Source organism: Hemicordylus capensis, chromosome 1 (assembly GCF_027244095.1).
Source record: "Hemicordylus capensis ecotype Gifberg chromosome 1, rHemCap1.1.pri, whole genome shotgun sequence".
Classification (NCBI taxonomy): Eukaryota; Metazoa; Chordata; class Lepidosauria; order Squamata; family Cordylidae; genus Hemicordylus; species Hemicordylus capensis.
The window spans coordinates 180,051,918-180,078,510 of NC_069657.1; the positions used below are offsets into that span (position 1 = coordinate 180,051,918).

The 26,593-nt window shown below is 42.5% G+C and overlaps 1 protein-coding gene across 2 annotated transcripts in view; it reads left to right on the top strand.

The window, feature by feature from the left end:
* The window catches only part of EPC2 (enhancer of polycomb homolog 2), a 100,356-nt gene extending 79,737 nt beyond the window's left edge, over positions 1 to 20,619 (top strand). The window contains exons 11-14 of one of the 2 annotated variants that reach the window (XM_053284234.1): positions 15,093 to 15,229; positions 17,443 to 17,599; positions 18,278 to 18,611; positions 19,365 to 20,619. In XM_053284234.1, coding sequence (XP_053140209.1) covers positions 15,093 to 15,229; positions 17,443 to 17,599; positions 18,278 to 18,611; positions 19,365 to 19,437 — 701 coding nt within the window. In that variant the 3' untranslated portion in view covers positions 19,438 to 20,619. The remainder of the gene's footprint in view (positions 1 to 15,092; positions 15,230 to 17,442; positions 17,600 to 18,277; positions 18,612 to 19,364) is intronic. The other variant, XM_053284236.1, reaches the window with a different exon arrangement.
* Positions 20,620 to 26,593: the final 5,974 nt, after the last annotated feature.

Here is a 26,593-nt window from a genome sequence, read left to right on the forward strand (position 1 = left end):
CTGCACACATAACTGGTTCAGGACCAGCGGTTACTTCCGGTTCCCGGACGTCTTCCTCAACACCATCCAGGCCTTGGGAGCCCTTGACGTCACTTCCCTCCGTGATGTCGCTGACCACGTTACCTATAGCTGCTGCCACGGTTCGTCCAGCTACCAAGCAGACGGCGACTCAAACTACTACAATTGCTATTTCGGAGCGATCTATTCAGACACGGCCGACAGTGACCCGCTCTATAGCGACCCAAACGTCGTCTCTTGCAACCTCACCTGTGACAACAGTACAATCTCAGACGGCGACGCCCGGATCCCCAACGGCCTCGCCCTCTGAACACTACAGTTCGTCTGATTTTGAATCTGACCCCGAAGGAGATGAGGCCATTGTGGAACCTCCCACTGATGTAGCACCGACAATATATGTGTCCCCCAATGAAGAAATGAAGGCGTACCACCGGCACGTTCGAGCCATGGCAGACGCCTTGGGACTTGACCTACACTCCGAATTGGCAACCATAGATTACCCTGTCTACAATTTCATGTTGAGGTCGCAGTCTACAGCCCCAGTGGCCCTTCCAATGCTCCCAGTGATAACACGAGCTGCTAAGTGCGCTTGGGAAGTCCTGCATACTTCCACCCCTACATCTAAATGGCTAGAAAGCCTCTACCGTATAATGGAAAAAGACAATACTTACCTTTTGAAGGACCCAGCTCCCAATTCTCTAGTGATTGACTGTGCGTTTGCTTCCAAGACTGGGAAATGACATGTGGTTCTGCCTGAAAAAGAAGGAAGGAAGTTAGACATGTTGGGCCGGAAAGTCTACTCTACTGCATGCCTGTCCATCAAAGTAGCTAACTATGCGGCATGCACTGCCAAGTACACGCACAGTCTCTGGGAAAGCTTGCTGACTGAACTTGACACCATATCACCAGAGGAATTCAGGGATAAATTTCGTAAAACCCTAGAACGCTTGGGTGACCTCACGAGACAACAACTCAGCATCGCTAAACATCTAGCTGAAAGTGAGTCCAGGGCTATGACAGCTGCTATTATCCTCCGTAGACATGCCTGGCTGAGATCTACCACATTGCAACTGGATATGAGAGAAAAGATAGAAGGTCTCCCCTTTGATGGCACTGGTCTGTTCAGTGAGACAACTGATGCCACAATGGAACAACTTAAGAAATCTAAATTTACTGCGAAGACATTTACATCGCAACCTTCCACATCTACGTATGCGTCTAAATACTGCTCCTCGTATAACAAACAGCGCCAATCCTACCAGCCGTATCACCGACACACTTATCAAAACAAGTTCAAACCCACTCAACCTCAACGTCCCAAGGGCTCAGACACCCAGAAGCGCCTTTGAGACACAGGTCCGGCCACCGTCACCTCTCCACTCCCCATTCCTGCCATCGGGGGAAAGTACATCTCGACTGACGGATCTCATCACCGATCCACCTCTTGCTCGGCCTTCCATCAAGCTGGCAAGTCATGCCCCTGCATGGCAACATATAACATCAGACCGTTGGGTCTTGAAGATTGTATTTTCAGGGTACGCCATCGAATTCAAGTCGGTCCCACAGTACACGGGAATGAGATTTATTCCTCCTTCTACTACACTACGGGAGGAGGTCAAAGAACTATTGGAGAAAGGGGCAATTGCCCTGGTGCAGTGGGCGGTCAGACAGGATGGAGTCTATTCTCGTTATTTTCAGATTCCAAAACGGGATGGAGGCATCCGCCCAATTATGGACCTCCGCAAACTGAACAAGTTTATCCATGTCAGGAAGTTCAGAATGATGGCGTTGCAACAAATTCTCCCGCTCCTCCAAGGCGAGAAGTGGTTAGCAACGCTGGATCTCAAGGACGCCTATTTCCATATCAACATTCATCCCCAGCATCGGAAATTCCTACGTTTCACAGTCGGCTACCAAGTGTACCAGTACAATGTATTACCCTTCGGACGGTCCACCGCCCCAAGGGTCTTTACAAAATGTATGGCTGCTGTGATTGCCTACCTCAGAACACAGGGAGTCACCATCTACCCGTACCTAGATGATTGGCTCCTGGCCTCAAGAGACCAAAACGAGTTACGTTCTCAGATCCGCTATGTATTGTCAATCCTCCACGACCTAGGCATCCAGGTCAATTGGAAGAAATCTCACCTGGAACCAATGCAAGTGGCAAACTACATAGGCGCAGTGCTAGATACTATACACCAAAGAGCATTCTTGCCGGAAGTACGATACAACTCAATAAAGAACCTAGTAGCTCTGTTCCAACACCACACCACCCAACCTGCACATTCCATTCATCGCTTACTTGGCCTCATGCAATGCGGTAATCCTTTATGCCCACCTGAAAATGAGGAAGCTTCTGCTGTGGTTTCGCTCTGTCTTTCACCCTGCAAGGCACAGTCAGAGAAAATGCCTCGAAATTCCTGCGCCGATTCTTCGATCCCTCTCTTGGACAGAACGCAAGAACCTCTTGGAGGGAGTACCGTTCCAGGTTCCTTCTCCAACCATCTGGCTTACAACGGATGCCTCCCTACTAGGGTGGGGCGCACATTGTGCGGGTTGACAGACCCAAGGCAAATGGTCCCTGAGCCAGAGTCAACTCCACATAAACTTCTTGGAATTGCTGGCAATCTTTCTTGCTCTACGATCATTCCTACCGATCTTAAAGGACTCCTATGTCCAGGTGCAGTTGGACAACACAACAGCACAAGCATATATCAACCGTCAGGGCGGCACAGTCTCCCAGAGCTTGTGCGCACTGGCTCTCCAGTTGTGGCACTGGTGCATACGTCACAGGATATACCCTCTTGCAGCTCACATCAAAGATCTAGACAACAACTTAGCAGAGAGTCTCAGTCGAGTGTTCCTTCAGGACACTCACCACGAATGGGAAATCGACCCCAAGTATATCAACCCACTCTTCCGCCGCTGGCTACGTCCTTCTGTGGACCTTTCCGCAACCTCAAAGAACAAGAAATGTGCTCGCTTCTCCTCCAGGGCAGGTCACGACCCAGAGTCACTGGGAGATGCCTTTCAACTAGACTGGACGTTGGAAACGCCGTACATGTTTTCCCCTCAGCCCCTGATCTCCAGAGTGGTAGCTCGACTCTTAGCGTGCCCAATTCCCTGTATCCTCGTGACACCATGGTGGCCAAGACATCCATGATTTCCACAGGTACGCAGACTGTCCAGGAACCTTTTCCATCGTTTTCCACCAGAACCAGATGTTCTGTCACAAGACGACGGCCTCGTCCTTCACCCAGATGCTCACACTCTCCGTCTGACCGCTTGGCGGATAGGCTTTTAGATGACATTTTTTTAAATCAAAGGAAGATGTCCACGAGACGTAATTATCACATAAATTATCACGTAATTATCATATAAAATGGCTTTGCTTTAAGGCCCATGCAGAATCCCACGGTTATTTGCCAAAGCGGGCGTCTATCCGTCAGGTACTCCTTTACCTGTCCTCTCTGAAGTCACAAGGATTGGCTAATGTTTCCATAAAGGTCCATCTAGCCGCTCTCTCATCCCAACACCCAGGGTGTGAGGGTAAGACACTTTTCTCTCATCCTCTCAGCAAAGCCTTCTTGAAGGGTCTCTCCAATGTCTACCCTCCTGTAAAATCGCCAGTGGAGCCTTGGAGCCTATCATTAGTACTTTCATTACTAACTCAAAATCTCTTCGAGCCTATGGCCACAGCATCTTTAAAATTGGTCTCCTTAAAAACCGCATTCCTAGTCGCGATCACAACAGCACATCATGTGAGCGAACTTACAGCCCTAAGAATAGATTCTCCATACACCCAATTCCACGAGGACAAAGTCTGTATGTGACTGGATCCCTCTTTTCTGCCGAAAGTGGTATCAGATTTTCATTTGAACCAAGATATTATTCTACCTACCTTTTTCAGGAACCCGCAATCGGCCTTGGAAAGATCCATGCACTCCCTAGATGTCCGTAGAGCTCTCCTATTCTATATGTCATGTACAAAAGACTTCAGAGCCACTACGCGTCTTTTTGTGGCCTACAGCAGCTCTACCAAGGGCTTACCGATATCTCAACAAAGGTTGTCTAGATGGCTAGTTAACCTCATCCTACTCACTTTTGAGATGCAGCACAAAACGCCTCTGAAAGCCATCAAGGCCCATTCCACGCGGGCTTACGCTTCATCGGCAGCACACCTCTCGGGAGTTGGCTTCTTGGACATATGCAAAGCAGCTACATGGTCGTCCAATCTCCCATTTGTCAAACGTTACGCCATAGATGTGCACTCTGCTGCAGAGGCTAGTTTCAGGAGAAGCGTCCTTAAAAGGGTAATACAATAGCACTACTGCACCCTCCTCCATGGGGAGCTCGCTAAACACCCACTCTTATGGCTGTCAACAGATCTCGATACAGATAAACAGGTTGCTTACCTGTAACTGATGATCTGGTAGAGATCCGTCGACACCCATAAGACCCTCCCATCCTACCCCTCTGCAGTAGTGTTGCTCCACTATGTGTGTAACGTTATGCTTGCTGTTGCCCTTGGATCCATCAAATAAAAACTCACCTATTTACGGGATGATCGTCCTCCACGGCGGTCGTCCAAAGAACTGAGGAACATGGCGCCCAGCCCACTCTTAAATAGCACGCTCTGCGTGGGGGCGGGGCTTGGACGCCTCGACAAGCTGAGGCATGGCTACCGCGGGAATTCCTGCGCAGGCGCAGAACCCCACTCTTATGGCTGTCGACGGATCTCTACCAGATCATTAGTTACAGGTAAGCAACCTGTTTTTATCTAATTAGTCTTTTTGTGGGGCTTTTTGATCCTATAGTCCTGTCAAACCTCTACTCAAGTTTGCCATACCAATTCTTATCAATTTCAGTAATGATGTAATTATCAGGACAATGAACAGTGTGACTGTGCCCTTAATGTTGTATTAACATTTATTGCTGGGTGCTCAGTAGTAGACAAGAAGTAATCTGATCCTGCTTTAGTTTAAAGGAGGCTAGTGCACAGTCATTGCAAAGAACGCAGTACAAATAGTAATACACATAAGATTGGATTGTAATTTACTGCCCTGTGAATGGAAGCACCTTCTGTTCACAGGAGAGTTGTACTGTACTACAGAAGGGGTGCTTTTCTGACAACAAACCTCTTTCCAGTAACAGAAGGGACTTCAGTTTATGAAATGGTAAATTAGGATTCAGTGTGTGGTTTTATGTATTACCTACAAAACAAAGCTGTATTTCAGCAAAATATATTATTCTGTTGTCATAATCATAACAATGATTGTTACTGTAACTTTTATCAAGCAAATGTATGAAGTGAAAGTGTGTCACGTACATCTTCTCAGTAAATCCCTACAACCTTGTCTGGTGTGCCAAAATTACTGTAATGCCAAATCCTGCTAAGAGCTCTGACTCTTGCAGCCAGTTCTTGTATACCAGATTTTAGTTGGAATGAAAATTACCATTACAAATCTTGTGAATACATAAAATCAGTCCACAACTTTTTCACACAATCAAATGTGGCCCAAATACTTTTCAGTTCAAACTGTGGCTTCAAATGCTTTTCAGATTCTCTATTCAGTTCCCCACAAATAATGTTTAAATACTAATAGCACTATATCCTGCCCATGTTGATCAGAATGGCAGATGTAGCATTTACACTATTTGTCTGCTGTCTTTTAAAAAATATGGCTAGATATGTACAGTACTTGAGCACAGGAAGGAAAAATACAGTTTCTAGAAAACTTTAAAACAAAACAATCATTACAAAATGATGCAAATAGCATTAAAAAAATAGTTAATAATGCCACAAGCCGCATTCAGAAAGTTGACTATGAAATATAGGACGACCTCGGTATTTATGGGGGTTCCACTCTGAGCGGATATTTTGTGGATACCGAAACCGCAAATACTGAGGCATTATCAAAGCTGACAGCACCAACTGTCTGTCTACTAGGGGGAATCTCTTCATGCAAGAGTATGTGCCAATGAACTTGTATCTATTGTGGTGTTCTAGGAGTACAGTAACTAATAGGAAGATCTAACTGTTATATCTGTTGATACCTTTTTGCTGTCCTAAATTTTTCCCTTTGTCCGTAGTTTTTTAGTTGGAAATCAAGGATAATTAGCAAAATGTGCTTCACCATTATCTCATATTTTCTTACCATCACCCTGTTATGTCACTATTATTTTTTCTCTCCTGATTTGGCAGAGAGGCACCTTTTAATGTGATGATTCTCTTTATTTAGCAGTGGGAGAGTAACTGGCCCTTTCCACCCCTAGCACAGTACCTCCAGTGATTGTTGCTAGTATCTATCATATGTTTCTTTTTAGATTGTGAGCCCTTTGGGGACAGGGTTCCATCTTATTTGTTTATTTGCTTATTTGTTTGTTATTTCTCTGTGTAAACCGCCCTGAGCTATTTTTGGAAGGGCAGTATAGAAATCAAATAAATAAATAATAATAATAAGTGAATGGGATCACGGGGGTTAGGTTTCGAAGGGCATGGAAAACTACCAAAAAACGGGCAAAAAACATAAAAAGAAAAGTGCCCTACTATGCTGCATGGGTCCCCAGCAATTCAGCAATGTCCACCAAATGACTTAAATCCACCATTTTTTGAGAATAATTGGTGTTTCTACTTTCTCTTTGAAAAAGAGCCACAAAATGGGTCCCAAACACAAAATGGCAGCCGCAAATGACCTCAGAGGCGATTTCCGGCCACCCGCAATCCACAGACACACAGATTTAGCCGTTTTTAAACTGGTCTTTTGCATGTATACTGAGGTCAGGTGCCAATTAAACAACCACAGATGCCAAACCGCCCAGAGAGAGGAGTTTGGGGCGATATAAAAGTGTAATAAATAAGTAAATCCACAAATAATGAGGTCCTGCTGTACAAGCACATTTCGCACAGCAGTCCTAATAACATTAAATGCACTTTCTGGAGAAAAATCATCCAGTGTCTTATATATTGACAACAAAACAGTCAGTACACATGGGGAAAAATGTAAATTTGTTCTGCAAGAATGTGTGAATTGTGTACCAAAGACTCAGCAGTTTTGTGTAACTGTCAGGCAACACTGGAAAGAACCTACCACATAAAGTTATTTGTGGACTTTTTAACCTTCATAAAACCAGTAGGAATTCTGGTCCTTTTCTCTATACTGTTTCTGAATTTAGTAGTCCAGATTAGACCAAAATGATTTGATTAGACCAAAATGTAGATAGAATTGTGTGAAAAGTTTTCCACTTGTCCTGTTTTGTTCAGTGAAATAATGATCTTTCTTACTGCTAAGTGGACCAATAGTATTTTAATAGACAGTATTTACCACAACATTTCAGAGAACTGGTGCAGCCAGTATATTCTAGATTTACTTGAGGTTTTTTTTTTTAGAGAGTATGGCAACTGTAGGTGCTTTCTACAACATAAACTACTGGGGCTAATACAGTATTGACATTTGTTTTGTTTTTTAATAACAATATTCTGTCATTTATTCAGTGATTAATTTTTACAAGCAATGTAAGGCATGCCCATATTATCACCTAAATACTATTACTGAAAGAGATGGAAACATTACAGTCCTTATGGACAGAGAACCAGAGAGTCTGTGGGCAAATGGGTAGTACTGGCTAACTCTATGGGTGAGTGGGAGATACTTGCAGACTTGGGGTGATGTGCAGATATTTTGGTTTCACAACAATCCGAAGAAGAAAAAACAAACCTCACACATTGGAGGTTTGTTGCCAGAATGGCCACTGCTTGAAAAATGGTGAAGATCACTTCTGAAGTATATATTGACTATAATAAACCTTGCATTATAAAAGTAATTTCAGGAGAAAAGAAAGTAACCACACACCCCCAACAGCACCACAACACTTCTGCTCCAGGCTAGTTGACTCCCTGGGCAAGATCACTCCTCATAGCAGCTGGAGTTCATCACAACAAAAGCCACCTGTTATCCCCATATTGAAGATTGGGGATTAAGGCTGAGATACAGTATTTTGTTGAAGGGAAAACTGCTCCTCTATGTTTGCAAATGTATCAAGTGGTGCAAGACAACAGCAGTTGTCTATTAGGTTTGCTCATGGGCCAATTCCCCTCAACAGCCTGTTGACAAATCTAGCCACCCCATTCTTTCCCCTCTATGTGAAAAGGCTAGAAAGGGAGACGAGGAGGGAGAGAGGTGTTGCTTGAACATGCCTATGGCTCCCTTCTTGTGCAATTTCTCAGCTGAGTGGGAGACAAAGAAGATATTTGTATGTCTGCCTTGCTTTGATTCCTGTGATCAAGAAACCTGTAGAAAAAGGTGGATTAGCAACTGGAAAGTAGATTCAATTCAAAGGCTGCCAGTTACTGAGCCCTAGTCTGGAGAATGTAAGATAGACTTGCATCTAGGCACCAGTTTTATATATTTATAATTCTGATTGTTTAGTCTATATATTTAGTTCTCTTACAGCCGACTGAGTAGGGAACTGCGTGGGGATGCGTCTGGATGCCTGCTGGAACTCTCTGAGGTCCTGCAAGAGTTCCAACCATTGCCTTGGGAGGGAACGGCAGCCAGAGAGGCAGGCGGGAGAGAGGAGGAAGAAGCAGAATTGAAGGGGAATCGGCAGAGTCAGGGGAAAGGAGAAAGAAAGGAGGAAACTGGACCCATTGCCTTGGGAGGGAACGGTATCGTAGGTGGTGAGACACGAGGCATCCACCCTCAATCCGCCCGATGGGAAGTATGGCCGCTTTGGGAGCGGTGCAGGCAGGAGATAAATAATGGTGGCGGCAGTGGCGAGAAAGCAGAGGAGGCGGGGGGCAGAGGAGACTGGAGCAGAAGGGGGGAGAGGAGCGGGTGGGCGAGAAATAATGGTGGCTGAGCGGGTGAGCGAGAGATAAATAATGGCAGCGGCAAGAAAGCAGAGGAGACTGGGGGCAGAAGGGGGTGGGGGGAGAGGAGACTGGGGCAGAAGGGGCAGGGGAGAGAGAAGACTGAGCGGCACAGGCGGGAGATAAATAATAGCGGCAGTAGCAAGAAACATTTTTTAATGTTTACTAGTTTTTATTTTCTGTTTGGTCTAATGACTGTAAATAAAATTACAATTACAAAGCAGAGGAGACTACGGCAGAAGGGGCTGGGGAAAGAGGAGACTAGGGCAGAAGGGGGCGGGGAAGAGAGGACACTGAGCGGCACGGGTGGGAGATAAATAATGGCGGTGGCAAGAAAGCAGAGGAGAATGGGCCAGAAGGTGGGGGGGCAAGCAAACTGGGGCAGAAGGGGGCTGGGAGAGTGGAGACTGGAGACTGGAGCAGAAGGGGGCAGAGGAGGAGCGGGTGGGTGAGAAATAATGGTGGCAGAAGGGGGCGGGCGGGAGATAAATAATGGCGGCAGCAGTGAGAAAGCAGAGGAGACTGGGGCAGAAGGGAGTGGGGGAGAGAGAAGACTGAGTGGCACGGGCGGGAGATAAATAATGGCGGCGGCAGCAAGAAAGCAGAGGAGAATGGGCCAGAGGACAGGTGGCCGAGGAGACTGCGGCAGAAGGGGGTAGGGGGGAGAGGAGCAGGCGGGCTAGAAATAATGGTGGCTGAGCAGGCGGGTGGGAGATAAATAATGGCGGTGGTGAGAAAGCAGAGGAGACTGGGGCAGAAGGGGGCGGAGAAGGTGGGGGGAGTGTACTGCCGCACAGTCGCTCTGTGTGGGTTCAGCTAGTTTCTAATTATTCCTTGTGTTTTCAAAGTTACTAGAAATCTTCTTTAACGTGTGCCTTATATTCTTGAGTTTCTAAAAGACAGGGCAATGAAACAAAGGAATTTGTATTGTGAAAAGTTCCTTAACATAAAACCAGTTTTAACTACACCAACAAGTTTATTTTCCCTATAACTCTCTAGACTAGTAAACATGACTGTAATGCATTGTTCATATATATACCATACAAAATGCAGTACAAAAAAAATTGCATCAAAGTAAGATAGTCAAGAAATCTATTTTAATTGGGCTGAAAAAAATGTCATGATGATAGGTATTTTCTCCATCTGTGTTTGTGGTCTTACCAGTATTTGCATATTGGTTACATGAAAAATGGGAAATAAAATTTGGAATTATGTTTTGTGTGGCATAGCATTGCCAACCTAAATGTTCTGTTGTATGTTCTCAAACTACAATTAAGCAAGCTGTCTTCTTTATATGAAAATGCACAATGTGTTCAAAAGTGGTAATACACAAATATTTTACAGGAAAGGTCAAGAACTTGGTGGATGTTTGCGTATGTTCACTTCTGAATACGGATAGTAGTATCTCCTGCTTTTAATTTTTCTGTAAATTGTTCTGGTCCCTAAGCTAAACATAATACCCCTGCTAACTGAGCAAAGAGACACCTTTTAAAGGGGTGATGCTCTTATATTTAGCAGGGGGAGAGCAACTGGCCCTATCTAACACCAGCACAGCACCCCTCCAGTGTCTGTTGCTGGTATCTACCTTATGTTTCTCTTTAGACTGTGAGCCCTTTGGGGACAGGGGACCATCTTAATTATGTATTCAGAGGTGCACCTAGGTAATTTTGGAGCCTGGATTCAGCCTTGAAGTCCAGGGGTAAGACTGCCTCTGTATGTATTTTTCTGTGTAGACCACTTTGAGAACTTTGGTTGAAGAGCTGACAGTTGCGGATTAATTTGGAGAATGTTTGTGAGAGAAACTATTTCCCCACTTAGTGATAAACCAGAAAATAGGGACAGTCATGTACCCCCACTGTATCACACAAAATTCATGTGGGATCATCAATATTTGCATGTGAATATCATCTTTTCCTAGATTTTCTTTGTTTATTGTAACTTGGATATTGCTGTTGAATAGTATGATCAGGTGTTTGACCAGTCAAAAAGCTGATCATTGGTAAAACAGTTTCATGACTGTTCAGCCAGCCAGTTTGCCCATGGGAGAAAAAGCATTCAGAGAGGAGAGCTGGTCTTGTGGTAGCAAGCATGACTTGTCCCCTTAGCTAAACAGGGTCAGCCCTGGTTGCATATTAATGGGAGAGTTGATTTGTAGGCACTGTAAAATATTCTCCTCGGGGGATGGAGCCACTCTGGGAATTGCAGAAGGTTTCAAGTTCCCTCCCTGGCTTCTCCAAGATAGGGCTGAGAGATATTCCTGCCTGCAACCTTGGAGAAGCCATCGCCAGTCTGTGGAGACAATACTGAGCTAGATAGAACAATGATCTGACTCAATATATGGCAATTTCCTATGTTCCCTATCCCTATACAGGTGGCCCTCGTTATTTGTGGGATTCCGTTCCCGCCAATTAGCATGAATACGGAAACCTCAAATAACAAAACCTTAACTCTATTGGAATGGGGGGGGGGAGTCTTAAAATGTTGGCTGCATAAGAGTAGAACTGCAAAGTGCCTTGCTCCTGCAGGGTTCCAGAGATGCCCCCAAACGTTCAAATCAGCCAAATTTTTGGTGGGGGAGGTTATTTTAAGAGCCTCAAAATGGTTTCAGTTCTAAAATGGCAGCTAGAAGTGACACCAGAAGTCATTTCTGGACACTCTGCAATAGCAAATAGGCTGATTGTAGCCTAGTTTTGCCACAGGGATAAAGAAACTAGGTCTCTATGACCTGCCCATGGATATGCAGAACCGTAGGTGACGAGGGCCACCTGTATTGTATACATCGAAAAACAGCTTGTCAAATTTGGATAGAACAGTTCTTTCTTAACATAAAGCTAGGATGGAACCTTCCTGTGTTGACATATAAATAAACATATATATGGGAGTTGTTTTGACATCAGGAAGCATTTGTAGATGATCCCTTATTTGTAGTCTGAAGTGATATAATACAATAACTATTTTATCGCTTGATAAACTGTTTAGACCTGTCATTACCAGGCAACTTCATAGAATTTCAAGAAGCTTGAAATTCTGGCAACTGGCAATGCTGTGTTGCATAAAATAAATTGTGTCCTGTTAGCTTTTCCAGTCTAAGTAATTGTTACATGGATTCAGAAGTTTTACCATTTACTTGAAATGTGGGTTTAAACCATGTCTGTATATACATTGATTTTCAGTGTAGACAGTATGTTGTATACAAGCACATATAACAAAGCCCTGACTTATTTTACTTTTTAAATGAAATTAGTCTGAGTAGGCTGCATTTTCTAGAGGAGGAGTGGGAGTGGGGCTTATAATGGCATAAACCTGTCATAAAGTGATGCACATTGGGACGAAAAACCCCAATTTCAAGTATACGCTGATGGGATCTGAGCTGTCGGTGACTGACCAAGAGAGGGATCTTGGGGTCATGGTGGACAGCTCGTTGAAAGTGTCGACTCAATGTGCGGCAGCTGTGAAAAAGGCCAATTCCATGCTAGGGATCATTAGAAAGGGGATTGAAAATAAAACAGCTAATATTATAATGCCCTTATACAAAACGATGGTGCGACCACACTTGGAGTACTGCGTACAATTCTGGTCACCACATCTTTAAAAATGACATTGTAGAACTGGAAAAGGTGCAGAAGAGGGCAACCAAGATGAACAGGGGTCTAGAGCACCTTCCTTATGAGGCAAGACTAAAACACCTGGGGCTATTTAGTTTAGAAAAAAGACGGTGGGGAGACATGATAGAGGTCTATAAAATCATGCATGGTGTGTAGAAAGTGGATAGAGAGAAATTCTTCTCCCTCTCCCATAGCACTAGAATCAGTGGTCATCCCATGAAATTGATTGCCAGGAAATCTAGGACCAACAAACGGAAGTACTTTTTCACACAACGCATAATCCACTTGTGGAATTCTCTGCCACAAGATGTGGTGACAGCCAACAACCTGGATGGCTTTAAGAAGGGTTTGGATAACTTCATGGAGGAGAGGTCTATCAACGGCTACTAGTCAAAGGGCTGTGGACCACCTCCAGCCTCAAAGGCAGGATGTCTCTGAGTCCGAGTTGCAGGGGAGTAACAGCAGGAGAGAGGGCATGACCTCAACTCCTGCCTGTGGCTTCCAGCGGCATCTGGTGGGCCAGTGTGTGAAACAGGATGCTGGACTAGATGGGCCTTGGGTCTGATCCAGCAGGGCTGTTCTTATGTTCTTATCCTTTGCACACTTCACTTGGGAGTAAGCCTTATTGAAAGCAGTGGGGTTTACATCTGAGTGAACATGCATAAGATGTGCTGTTAAGCAGTTAAAATTAGAAATTCTACACACTCCCCAGTTTTGAACTAGCTTCTTCTTTTGTAGTAACACCATCTGTCACATAATACTTAATATTAGTGGGAGGAATGCTGGTCTTGTGGTAGCTAGCATGAATTGTCCCCTTTGCTAATCAGGGTCTGCCCTGGTTTACATTTGAATGGGAGACTCCATGTGTTAGCACTGTAACACATTCCCCTAAGGGGATGGGCTGCTCTGGGAAGACCTTTTGCATGCAGAAGGTTCCAGGTTCCCTTCCTTGCATCTCCACAATAGGGCTGAGAGAGACTCCTACCTGAAACCTTAGAGAAGTCGCTGCCAGACTGTGGAGACAATACTGAGTCAGATGGACTAATGGTCTGTCTTGGTATAAGGCATCTTCCTTTGTTATGTTGCTAGGTATAGATTGTGTGTCAAAAGAGAAGTATCTTGATAGGTATGTGTGTGTCAAGACACACACTTTTCTGCTTTCAGAAAAAAGGCTCCTTCATGTGATATGTAACACTTTATACAGAACTACAATTCACAGTGCAGTGCAAAGAGGATCGAAGAATCCCAGATGCATAATCTGTGCTCCTAGAAATTTGATGCCAGCACTTAGGTGCATGTGCGTGCATGCGCGCGCACACACACACACACACACACAGTGCTGAGAGATGCAGATCTGATGCCAGTTTCCAAAATTTTGAGGCCAGCACTTGAAATAATGCTTCAGTCACAAATAAGGGCCAAAGCTAAAGTTGGGCTGACGTAATTGAGAAATTCCCTACCCTGTCTCTCTCATATGCATCCCTTTTGTTAGGATGTAGATAATAAACGTAGCTTGAAGTGCCGTAAGTGTTTTATTTATGTAACCCATTGTTTTAATGTGCATTCCAACTTGAGTTTGAATGCATAAGTGCTTTTTAATCAATAAACACTTTAAAAATAAATTAACAAGCTGGAAAATTTGAGAACCAGTTTAATGAACCTTTCTTAAGCTCATTGGTTTTTCCTTCTCTCAGTATATTTGAGTTATTCTAGATGTATTGTTTTAAAAGGTGATAACCTGTAATCATGGTTATTGAAATAATGTTTGTACATAGTAAAAATAAGCAAGTATTCAGCATCTGAAAATTATCCTAATGATGCATCTGTGTAGGGAAAAGTGTGTATATTCAACTTCCTATTGCACATACACTGAAAAATAGGCAGATGAAGATTATCCACCAGAACAGTATAGGATAGAACCAATGTTCCCTCTAACAGAGATTCCCAGATGTTGTTGACTACAACTCCCAGAATCCCCTGCTGCAGTGGCTTTTGCTTGGGGATTGTGGGACTTGTAGTCCACAACATCTGGGGATCCCTGTTAGAGGGAACACTAGATGGGACATAAGACATATAGTGGAAGTGGGACTCAGTCAAAATCTGAAGATCACCTTGAGTGAGTAGAATTGCCTTTTACTCGTGCAAGTCTTCTTAACTACTACAACTCACTACAAATAATTCAGTTTAAGTAGTGATCTGTTAGAAAAAAGATTAATTTTAATCCTTTCATGAACCTTCTGTACGTTGCTGAACCAACCATGTGTGTTAATTAGGGATATTCACAGACTGGTCCGACCACAGACCAGGCTGGTTCGCATGGTTCGATCTCAAACCACTTCAAGCCAGTTCGTCCGGCACAGCCATTGGGTTCCGACAAACTGGTTCAGGGACCTGCAATTTGGACCGAACTGCAGGAACCAGTTTGTGCAAAGCTCTAGTTGCTAATGATAATTTTGGGGGTTTGCCACCCTGGTATTTGGATCTGAATGAAGCTGCAACTCTTTGTCTTACTTTCACATTTGTTGTAAGTTTGTCATGAATTGCATTATGGTGGACTCTTGAGGCAAATTTCAGCATGGTCTTCTTTTCTGCAGTAACAGGGGGTATTACAGAAGAACAGTTTCAAACACATCAACAGCAGTTAGTTCAAATGCAAAGACAGCAACTTGCTCAGCTCCAGCAGAAACAGCAGTCTCAGCATTCCTCCCAACAAACGCATCCAAAAGCACAGGTAACATGCTTTTCTGAACATGTTTTTCATATACCAGAAACCAGTTCTGCTTTCTCTTTTTCCTTCCCTCTCCTTGGACTTAAGAATTCAAAAGTTTAAGAAATTGAAATAATGCCCTTAAGAACTGGTTCATACTATACAGGTAATTTGTCCATGACCACCAAATTGACCTCCCGAGTTCAAGCTGATAGAGATAAAATTAATGTGTGAATGTGGTAGTCACCGGTTTAGACAATAGCAATTCCAATGACAGTGGGGGAAAGTAGTGTCATAGTCATGGAGTCTGTCTATTGATGGCTGTCCATATTGGTAATGTTCTGGTTCGTAAGTTTGCATGAGCAAAAAGGTATAAAGGGTGTCCACATGTGCAGCCTCACCCAGTCTAGAGCAGCCCAGCCTGGGTTAGGCTGCGTGTGTGAAGCGCCAGGAGTGAGGTTGTTCCCGGTGTTGCACCCGTGTTAAGCCCCACCTGTGGTTCGCTTAACCTTGGCTGGCAATCATTGGGTGATCACCGCTGGGTTAAACAGCTTTCTCCTGGCCTACCGCCATTTCCAGCAGTGAGGCGGGGGTAAGGAGCAGCTGCGCTCATGCCCCCAAGGCACCCTGCCCTCTCTGATGAGGTCTTATACCCTCACTGTGTGTGTCAAATCACATATGTTTCAAGGCTACAAGTTCGCTTAACCTTGGCCAGCGATTGTCAGGGCGTGCCAGGTTGAACAACTCCCTCCGCCCCCTCCCCGGCACACCACCATTTTCGGCAGAGATCCGGGGAGGAGAAGTGGCCACACCAAGCACAGCGGCTGCTCTAACTAGAGCAGCTGTTGTGCTCGTGTCCCGGGGCACCCTGGGATGCGGGTGGGGGGAAGGGAGTCAATCAGATGTGTTTCTGGACCATTTCTTCTTACATGTGGCTGCTTTCACTGTGATTCTGATAGCTTATCTGACAGTCTCACAACGTTGCAAAGATAGTAGGAAAGTTGTTTGGAAATGTATCGTCCTAAGTATTATAATGCTTTTTTCTCTCCATATAAACGTTTGTTGTGTAATACTTCAGACTTATATTAGAGGTAGGGACTTTCCATACTTTTATAATAAATATAGGCACTTTCTTTATATATGTGTCACTTGCTTCAACATTCCTCCATGCTCTAGGGGGAAAAGACAGTTATTTAAGGATACAATTGATGAAATGGTACCCCTTTGAAAAAACATGGAGGTTGGACATGAGCAGTGCTTAGTTAATTACAGCCCTAGTGGTTTATATTCCGATGCATTTTTAAAAATGTTATTTATCTGTTGCTCTTAGATAAATAAAAACACTAGCCATCAATTAATAAAAGCAATACTTACCTTGGGTTGGATTCAGAGTGTTCCTTTCCATTCACAGAAAGAGAGCTGCACTCATAGAAGGCCCCCTTTCATGAGTGGAACTCTCCTTCCGTAACTGGAAAGTCTTTCTGTTCACCCAGGGAAAATGTTCAGTCTAACTCTTTAGTTGTAGTTAAAAATTATCCAGGGCAGCTCAAAGTACAGCATACAAATCTAAAAAAGGCAATATATCACACAATTAAAAATAACACATTGAATAATACATCGAGAATTATTAATTTCTAGAATTTGATTAGCAGGATTGAATGTTCTCTTTCTTAGCCACGATCTTTTTGGCAGCTCTGTGTCAGTATTAGCCAAATATTGTACTTGTATAAAACAGGGTTTTCTTCGCTGAAGGTTACAACCCTGTATATTGGACTGCACTAGAAATATATCATTTAGATTTCTGTGTTGGAATTTTTTTTTTAAACCATGTAATCTTTTCATCAGTGGCTCTAATCCAGAGGTTGCTCAGTGTTCCTACATGCATACTGGGACCTTCCCCCTCTCCCACTTTAAAAGTAACCCTTCATGCCTCTTATCAAGCTTATCTGATGCAGCAGGAGCAGTTGCTGTTTGGGTTGGATGTTAATAGGTTTTCATCTAAAGGAGCTCCTCAGAGTTTCAAAACTGACCAGCAGCATTTGCAGGCAATAGTGGTAAAGGATGAAGCAGAAAGGCTGCAACCCTTTTATAGTCCCCTGACTTTGGGGTATAATCTTGAAAGGGATTAACCTGAATCTGGATCATAACTTCTCATACCTATTATACCAGAGAAGTTAATCCTCCAATATTTGTTTTATGATTAGTTTGTAATAACAAATGTTGTGCAAATTCCTCAGGGCTCAAGCACCTCTGACTGCATGTCGAAAACACTTGACTCGGCCAGCGCCCAGTTTGCTGCATCTGCAGTGGTGAGTGCACCTACTCCAAGTCGCAGCGAGGTGACAAAGGAACAAGGCACCAGCCACAGTATCAATGGTGTTGTTCAGCCCACAGGTATGGATGTCTGTCTTCTTATTTTCTAGTGAAATCAGCATTGAAGGATGTTTGATAGGGAAAACATCTAGGAAATAAATGTGCAAGAGAGAGTAAATATGTCTGAGGAGCAAACTTGTTTTTGGATCAGTTTTATGCATGCCATGATCCAGAGAAGTGCATGGCTGCTTCTGCCTGCCCAGTAATGCTATGATCTTGTTCATGAGCCAGTGGTTCTCCCGAAAGCCCTGCTGGCCTTGTGTTAAGCCCTTTCGTACACATAGTTTGAAGAATTGCTCTACCCAATGGAAGAGCTTTTTCTTTTGCTAGACCTTACTCAGAATTATTGCTATAATTTTAAAGCTTCTGTTATCTGCTGGTGTTTGTCTTTTATGCATTTTATTGTTTGTTATTTTTAACTTCTAAGCGACTCTGGTCTTTCATGCATTTTATTGTTGTTTTTAACTTCTAAGCTACTCTGGTCTTTCATTATTGAGGAGCTCTTGTGTATATATACTTCAAATAAATAATCCAGTGGCCTGCTGGAGCTTGTCTTGAATTTGAAATATACAGTCCTAACGTTTATTCCTAGATCATATCCAAAGTGGTCTGGGTTTTATTCAATATATCTTTTTCTGTTTAAAAACTTTGATGAAACATATTTGAGAACTTAACATGTGTTTGTGTGTGTTTTAACAGCTGCGTCAAAAACTCTGTACCCCACCAACATGGCTCTGTCATCTAGCCCAGGGATCTCAACTGTACAGCTTGTAAGGACAGTTGGCCACTCAACCACAAACCACTTAATCCCAGCATTGTGCACAAACAGCCCTCAGACGCTTCCTATGAACAATTCTTGTCTCACCAACACAGTGCACCTCAACAATGTCAGTGTTGTTTCTCCAGTCAATGTACATATCAATACAAGGACTTCAGCACCATCGCCAACCGCCTTAAAACTTGCCACAGTTGCTGCCAGTATGGACAGAGTGCCAAAGGTGACTCCTAGTAGCGCCATCAGCAGCATAGCAAGGTGTGTATGTAATATATTTAGGGCTGAGAATTTCATGCACACTTGGGGGAAAAGTATGTGTGCCTGGTCTGTCTAAAATTCTGCATCAAGAAAAGCTAAGTTCTGCAATTGTAAACTTATGCAAATTTGCTCAATCTGAATAATGTAATCTTATTTTCCATAAAATGTATCCTGGTTTTGCATCATGGAAAGGTGTAAGGAGCTGTGCAGGGCCCTGAAATTCTGACTAAAGTGATTAGAAAGGGATATTGCCCACACGTTCAAATATATTTGCAGCCATAAGGGCCTTTTCTTTGAATGAAAATTGAGATTCTCAGGCAACTGAATCCTAAACCCACAATCTGTGTTCCTACAGAACTCTAGCATACCTGCAATTCTGATATTCAGTTATATTATCTTAAACATAGTTGTTTCTAGGGGAGTGTTTGGCAAGGAAACTGGAAGATGTCTTGATGAACAGATTAAGCTTTGGTGTACTAGACTCATTTGTACTAGTAGAACCCAAAATAACATTGAAGTTTAACTTTCAGTAGTTAGTTTAAAAAAAAAAAAAACCCAACAAATTTTGAGAAATAGGTCACACTCAAGAATAGGCAGATTTCAGTCAGTTTCAGTTTGTGTATGTAGTTTTTGTTAGTAGCAATATCCTAAGCATGAAAAATTCTTGGAATGTAATACCAAATCTTAAGACTATAGATGCAAGTAATAGTTTACCTACTTGTAACTACACTTCTGTGTTTTTTACTTTTTCAGAGAGAACCATGAACCAGAAAGATTGGGCCTAAATGGAATAGCAGAGACAACAGTAGCAATGGAGGTGACATAACCTCAAATCAGTGGCTCAAGCTGTGCTGATGGTGTAATCATTTATATTCCAGCTGAATGCAAAACACTCTGTGGATCACAGGGAATTTAAATGGACCTAAATGGACTATCATATCGTATATTAAGTCGATATATAATGTACATTTTGTAAAATTGGGAAAATCACTACCTTGTAAAATAGTTTATTTGTATCATCAATATTATTTCTGTTACTTGAATAGTAGATATTCATCATCATGCTTTTGCACTTGAATTTGCAACTGAATGGATTTAAAAATAATTCTTTAATGGGATCATGAGCATGAAATGGGATCCTGCATCACTTGTTTTAACTATTTATTTTGCCATGTTTACATTTTGTATCTTGTAAAAATAAATCCAACTTTGTGTCTAAAAAAAGTTAAAGATTCATAGCTAGAAAAATTCTTGTAATTTTTTTCTAAAGGAAATGTAAAGTTTTCACTTGGTTCATTTTGTTTCACAATTTTAGATGGACTTTTTGGTAAATACTTTAGTGGCATTTCACTGTCAAATATGAAGTTCAAGGCAAAATAGTATTTTCTATTACTGTGCAGGGGAAAGGGATGGATCGATACATGCAAATTTAATGTAGTAACCCACTTTTCCATATATTTTGAATGTATATTTCTATTTATAATACCAGTTTATAAAAAATAATTACACAGAAAACCTGACTAGTAAAAATTATGCATCTAGCACATATTAAACTGTGCAGATATGAAGAAAATTTTCAACTGATTATATTTTATCTGAAGTCTGCATAATTTAACCGGCTTTTAACTGTAACACACCACATAAATGATATTTTACCAGGTATGTATTGCATTATATATCATTGCAATAATTATTGGATGTCTAGATATCGAGCCATCCCAGGTGGTGGGGGAGGGGGGAGAGTTGTGGCAGATTGTCTTTCAATTTTGGAGAGTTTTCCTGTGGCTACAAGGCAAGTAACGGGTTGGAAAAAGTCTGACTGTAAGCGTTGGACACCTTCGTAGTGTAGTGTTTTAGTGACTTTTTTTATACGGTTCTTGTAAATTAGATACGTGTAGTGGTGTTTCAGAATGTTTGTTTATGCACTAGTTCAGACAACTTTCCCTGTTACTTGTTCTTGATAAGTGAAAACTGCAGGGAAATAAAAATACATATCAAAACATGGGCACTCCGCATACGTGTTTATTTTGCAACATGGAGAACAGTTTTTGAGGGCTAGCAGGTAATCCAACTGAAATGCCAGCTGTTCAGCATGTACGCTTGCACTTCCATTCAGCAAGGATAACTCCGACACAGAAGCTTATGTGGGCGCATGACCTTCTGGATCACAGAGTGTATGTGCCAAGGGTGCTGCATGGGGCTGGATCTCTGTATTCAGCACTTGGGCTGCACATGTGACTCCCAACGTTGGACTGGTACCTTCTATACATTGCTGAACAAACAGTGGTGTCAAAGCTAGCACTGCAGACTGTGTATAGAACACCAGGCATGTTCACAAGTGTGAGCAACACACTTGCACGTGTCAGTTCTTGGACTGGGGCTTGAAGCAGTTTTAAAAATGCAACTTCATTTGTATTTGATATACATGCATATTGCACAACTAATTCTTACCTCATAACTATAACTGATGCTGCACCTGCTTTTGCAGACAATCTGAATGGAAATTTACGATTTGATTAAGCAAGTGGCAACACAAACATATTTCACTAATTTTAATCTAGGGTTTGTTTGTTTTTTAAGTGCATTTGAGCATATTTAAGGTAACAAGTGGAAACATTGGCTTTTGGGGTTGACTGATTAATTGTTTAAGTGCCGTCAAGTTGATGTCGAGTATTAGTGACCACAAAGATAGATTCTCTCCAGGATGATCTGTCTTCAACTTGGCCTTTTAGGTCTCTCAGTGGTGCAGTCATTGCTGTCATAATCGAGTCCATCCACCTTGCTGCTGGTTGTCCTCTTCTCTTTCCTTCAACTTTCCCCAGCATTATGGACTTCTCAAAGGAACTGGGTTTTCGCATAATGTGTCTGAAGTATGATAGTTTGAGCCTCGTCATTTGTGCCTTGCATGAAAATTCTGGATTAATTTGTTGTATGATCCATTTGTTTGTTTTCCTGGTTGTCCATGGTATTCTCAAAAGTCTTCTCCAGCACCAAAGTTCAAAAGTGTCAATGCTTTTTCTATCTTGCTAGTCCAGCTTTCACATCCATAGAGTGTCACAGGAAAAACCATTGTCCAAACTATTCTAATCTTTGTGGGTGTAGACATGTCGCGGCATCTAAATATCCTTTTCAGGGCCTTCATTGCAACCCTACCAAATGCTAGTATGCAGCATATTTGACTGCTGGATTGGTTGCTGCTGATGGTCGATCCTAAAAGGCAGAAGATATCCACCTTTTTAATGTCTTATCAGTTCTGAGGCTGGTTGCTTTACCTGTTGTCATTAGTACTACAATGCTATCACCTATTTTCCATCTCTAGGGAGGGACCAGTGGTCTGACTTGGTATAAAGCAGCTTCCTATGACATTGCTGAAAATCACTACGAGCACTTCTCCTGTGAGGGTAGTACCAATGGCCAAAAAATGTGGGCCTGTCTCCTGGACGGCTATAAGGAGAAAAGCATTGATATAGGTATACTCCTCCCTTACCTGACTTGCATGCCTGTTGTGGCTGTGGGGTTGTAGATCCCAATGGTGTTTGTGTCCAAGTCCTTCTGTTGGGGTACCGGGAACTTACTTGGATTTGTGGAACTTGGTTGCCTGTGCAGATTCTCTCCTTTGTGCCCATTCAGCACCATCACTTTTCCTTGTGATATTGCCTATTCACTGTCTTGGAGAAAGGGGCCAGTACAGTGTAACCCCTGTTGCATATCTTCAGATATGAGCTGTGTTTCCCTGCTGAAGCTTATATTACTGTGGTTTTCCTGAATTATTGGTATTGGTATTTCCCAAGGTCCAGTCTGCCCATCCCAGCAAGGAGAAGGGGGAGCTTCTGCTTAACCCACCTTGTGTTAGTTCTCCCATTCTCCCCCAAGACCTGTTTCAAATGTATCTCTTTGCACTGGAAACTTTGCAAGATATTCCTGGAAATCATATTATGCTGATAGAAAAGAGTATAACAATGCATCTTGGTGCAGAAGAGGGCAACCAAGATGATCAGGGGCCTAGAGCACCTTCCTTATGAGGCAAGGCTACAACACCTGGGGCTATTTCGTTTAGAAAAAAGACGACTGCGGGGAGACACGATAGAGGTCTATAAAATCATGCATGTTGTGGAGTAAGTGGATAGAGGGAAATTCTTCTCCCTTTCACATAACACTAGAACCAGTGGTCATCCCATGAAATTGATTGCCAGGAAATTTAGGACCAACAAACAGAAGTACTTTTTCACACAACACATAATCAACTTGTGGAATTCTCTGCCACAATATGTGGTGACAGCCAACAACCTGGATGGCTTTAAGAGGGGTTTGGATAACTTGATGCAGGAGAGGTCTATCAGTGACTACTAGTTGGAGGGCTATAGGCCACCTCCAGTGTCAGAGGCAGGATGCCTTTGAATACCAGTTGCAGGAGAGACAGCATGCTCTCAACTCCTGCCTGTAGGCTTCTGGTGGCATCTGGAGGGCCAGTGTGTGAAACAGGATGTTGGACTAGATGGGCCTTGGGCCTGATCCAACAGGGCTGTTCTTATGTTCAAGTAAGTATGATAGTTTGAGCCTGGTCATGTATGCCTTGAGTGAAAATTCTGGATTGCTTTCAATCTGTTTGTTTTCCTGGCTGTCAGTGGCATCTCAAAAGTCTTCTCCAGCACCAATTCAAAAGCGTCAATACTTTTTCTGTCCTACTTCTTCAAAGTCCAGCTTTCGCATCCATAGATTGTCACGGGGAAAACCATTGTCCAAATGATTCTTATCTTCATAGGTATAGACACATCATAACATCTAAATAACCTCTCCAAGGTCTTCATTGCAGCCCTACCAAGTGCTAGAATGCAGCGTATTTCTTGACTGCTGTATCCTTTACTGTTGGTGGTCGATCCTAAAAGGCAGAAGCTATCCACCACTTCAATGTCTTCATTATCGATTCTGAGCCTGGTTGCTGTACCCGTTGTCATTAGTTTAGTCTCATTTACATTTAGTCCTCGTACCATTTTTTCACTGTACTCCTTGGCTTTCACTACTAGAGCTTACAGATCACCTGCATTCTCAGCTATCGGAGTAGTGTTATCAGCCTAGCATGGGTTATTGATGTTTTTTCCTCCAACTTTAACCATGAGGGTCTAATTTAATGGTATTACGGAGTTTTATGTTGTACCTTTTACAAAAAGTATAAACTGTGCACATATGCTCCCATCAGCTATTATATAAAGAATCTTATTTCTTCTTCTAAGGTAAAATGCATTGAGCCTTTTTGCTTCTTGGCTAGCAGAGCATTCAAAAGATTGAGAAGTAGAAGAGAGCAAGAGGACATCTTCCTTTTTAGTAGCTAACAGATATCTTATTTTTAGGACTTTCAGAAGCTTCTGAAAATATTCCGAGAAGGAAAAGATTGAAATTAGGGTTTTCTGGGAGCACATTTAGCACATTTATTATCCTTTATCATTTGCAATAATGTGATAATAAGTAGACAGCCCATGCTAGAAGTCTGCATGCATATTACTTATTTTGTTGCCTTTGATGGACATCTCATTGGATACATTTTCAAAAGAGATAATGTATTTGTATAACATGGGATAATAATGTGTTTGACTCTTTTACTGATACGTTAGTTGTTTCTACTTGAAATATTACAGTCCTTATGTGAAACAAAGCTGCCAACTTTGTGTTGCCCTTTGGTTTTGAATCTTAGAGTGCTAGATCACATTGTCATTCTGTGATGGAGATTGCAGTTGCATGTATGTCTCCACATGGATGAAAACAAAGCATTCTATGAGCCAGCCACATGATATCCACATGATAGTTTCTTCTGACTAATGCCAGGGTGGGGTGGGGAGAGATCATACAAATGAAGTTTTGTTTTCTCAGGCCTATTTGTGCCCAGCTCCCTCCATCATGCATATATATGTACTCCCTTCACAGAATGACAGCCTTCAGGCAGATAGATATAGCAACTTGGCCCTCTGACTTTATCTGAGCATTGGAAAATTACAGTTGGGAAAAATGTTGGCAAATGCTTTACCTTATATAAAAGATTTGGGAGTGCCAGTTATTTTTGGTATTGATCCTGGGTCATTATACCCTTAATAAAACAGTTTGTTAAGATAGAACATCTAGCAACTCTTAAACCATGGAAAATTGGTGCCATAAGGACTGCTCTTTCTTCATACTATCAGCCTATTTAGAAAATTACTGGTAAAGACAGTGCACGAGTGAATATATCCCTTGTTTGATATTCTTTTTTCTTGGTACTGCAAATGTTGGGTCCCAAAATTGAATGTCCATTTTCACGGTTTAAAACTGCTGTCTTTGTGTAACTATCCAATCTAATACCCTAGGATTTCCATTAGTTTGAATTATATATCAGACACTCGGTGCCAAAAAGATGGTAGCAACCTGCTTGTGTACTGGCCCAGTTAGCAAGGTAACATCCTGATTTGTACAGTGTGAGTAGGAAATAAGTCAGGACTGGGTGGTGACTGCTACATCAGACAGCAACAGGTTACCTGAATCCATGTGCTAAAGATTAGTATGCAAAGGCCACATGCTGAGGGCTTAATTAGCAAGTAGTGGCCAAAAGTGAATTCTAATGAGGATTGTACCTTGAGAGAAGAAAGAAGCCAGTGGGGAGTGGCCAAAAAGGAATGCAGTTAAATATTGTGGGTTTAATTCGCAGATAGGCCAAAAAACCTATAAGCTCAGTTCCAGTACCCCATCAGTCTATCTTGACTCAGAGCCATTAAAGTAATTCCTTTAACACGATTGGAACATAATGTTTTGTTCTGTAAAGATGCATTACTAAGGAAAATGCATTAGTTTGGCTATTTGCCTTTGGATTTGAGCAAAAAATAATCTACTTTCGTGTCACATACTGTGGCACCTTGCCTGTATTTGATTAATATAGTAAGTATGATCAACAAATTACCTTTCAAATTGATAGCTATGCTACAAGGACAATTACATTCCGTAATACAGTTTAAAGATTTTGGGAAGCCATTTGTTTTAGTTAAAAAGCACTGATCTGTGAAGTAAGGACACTTCATATGTTATAAAAGTGCCCACTTTACACAGAAGGCACTTTGGTAAGAGAAAACATATAACCACTGTATATGTTGTTGTATTGGATGATCAGCCAGTCACATGGTGGCTTCTCAGCACTTTTGTATGCTGTAGAAAGCAGCGGGGAAATAACTTGCCTAGTGAGCAAGATGTTACTGGTTCCAATCCCCACTGGTATGTTTCCCAGACTATGGGAAACACATACATCGGGCAGCAGTGATATAGGAAGATGCTGAAAGCCATCATCTCGTAGTGCGTGGGAGATGACATTGTTAAACTGCTCCTGTATTCCACCAAAGACAACCACAGGGCTCTGGTCGCCAGCAGTCAACACCAATGGCACAACTTTACCTTTTACTTTAAAAAGCAGGATATACAGTTGTTACATGATGGCCCGTGTGCAAGCTGCCTGTTCTTCCCCTCAAGGAAGTGTCTGCATTCAAGAATTTAATATGTGAAGTGATCTAGATTCAGTTTAACAGAAATGCCAAATAGATGGGAAAGGTATGCTTAATTTGAACTGGAGCTTAGCTTCAGGATCTATTTTCAACTGTCTGAACACAGCATAAGAACTGTGATAGCAGTGCATAGCACTGGTATGTTCTGAGTATCCTTTCCCATACAGAAATAGTCTGAAACAGTCTGATAGGAATAGGCTGGAATATAGACTGGAATCTGCAGATTGGTTCTCATTTCAGGTGGGGCTGTCATAAAACTGTATTAATTTTCAATTTAATACAGATGATATATCATCAGAGGAGAGCTGGTCTTGTGGTAGCAAGTATGACCTGTCCCCTTCCCTAAGTAGGGTCCGCCCTGGTTGCATAGGAATGGGAGACTAGAAGTGTGAGCATTATAAGATATTCCCCTCAGGGGATGGAGCCGCTCTGGGAATTGCAGAAGGTTTCAAGTTCCCTCCCTGGCTT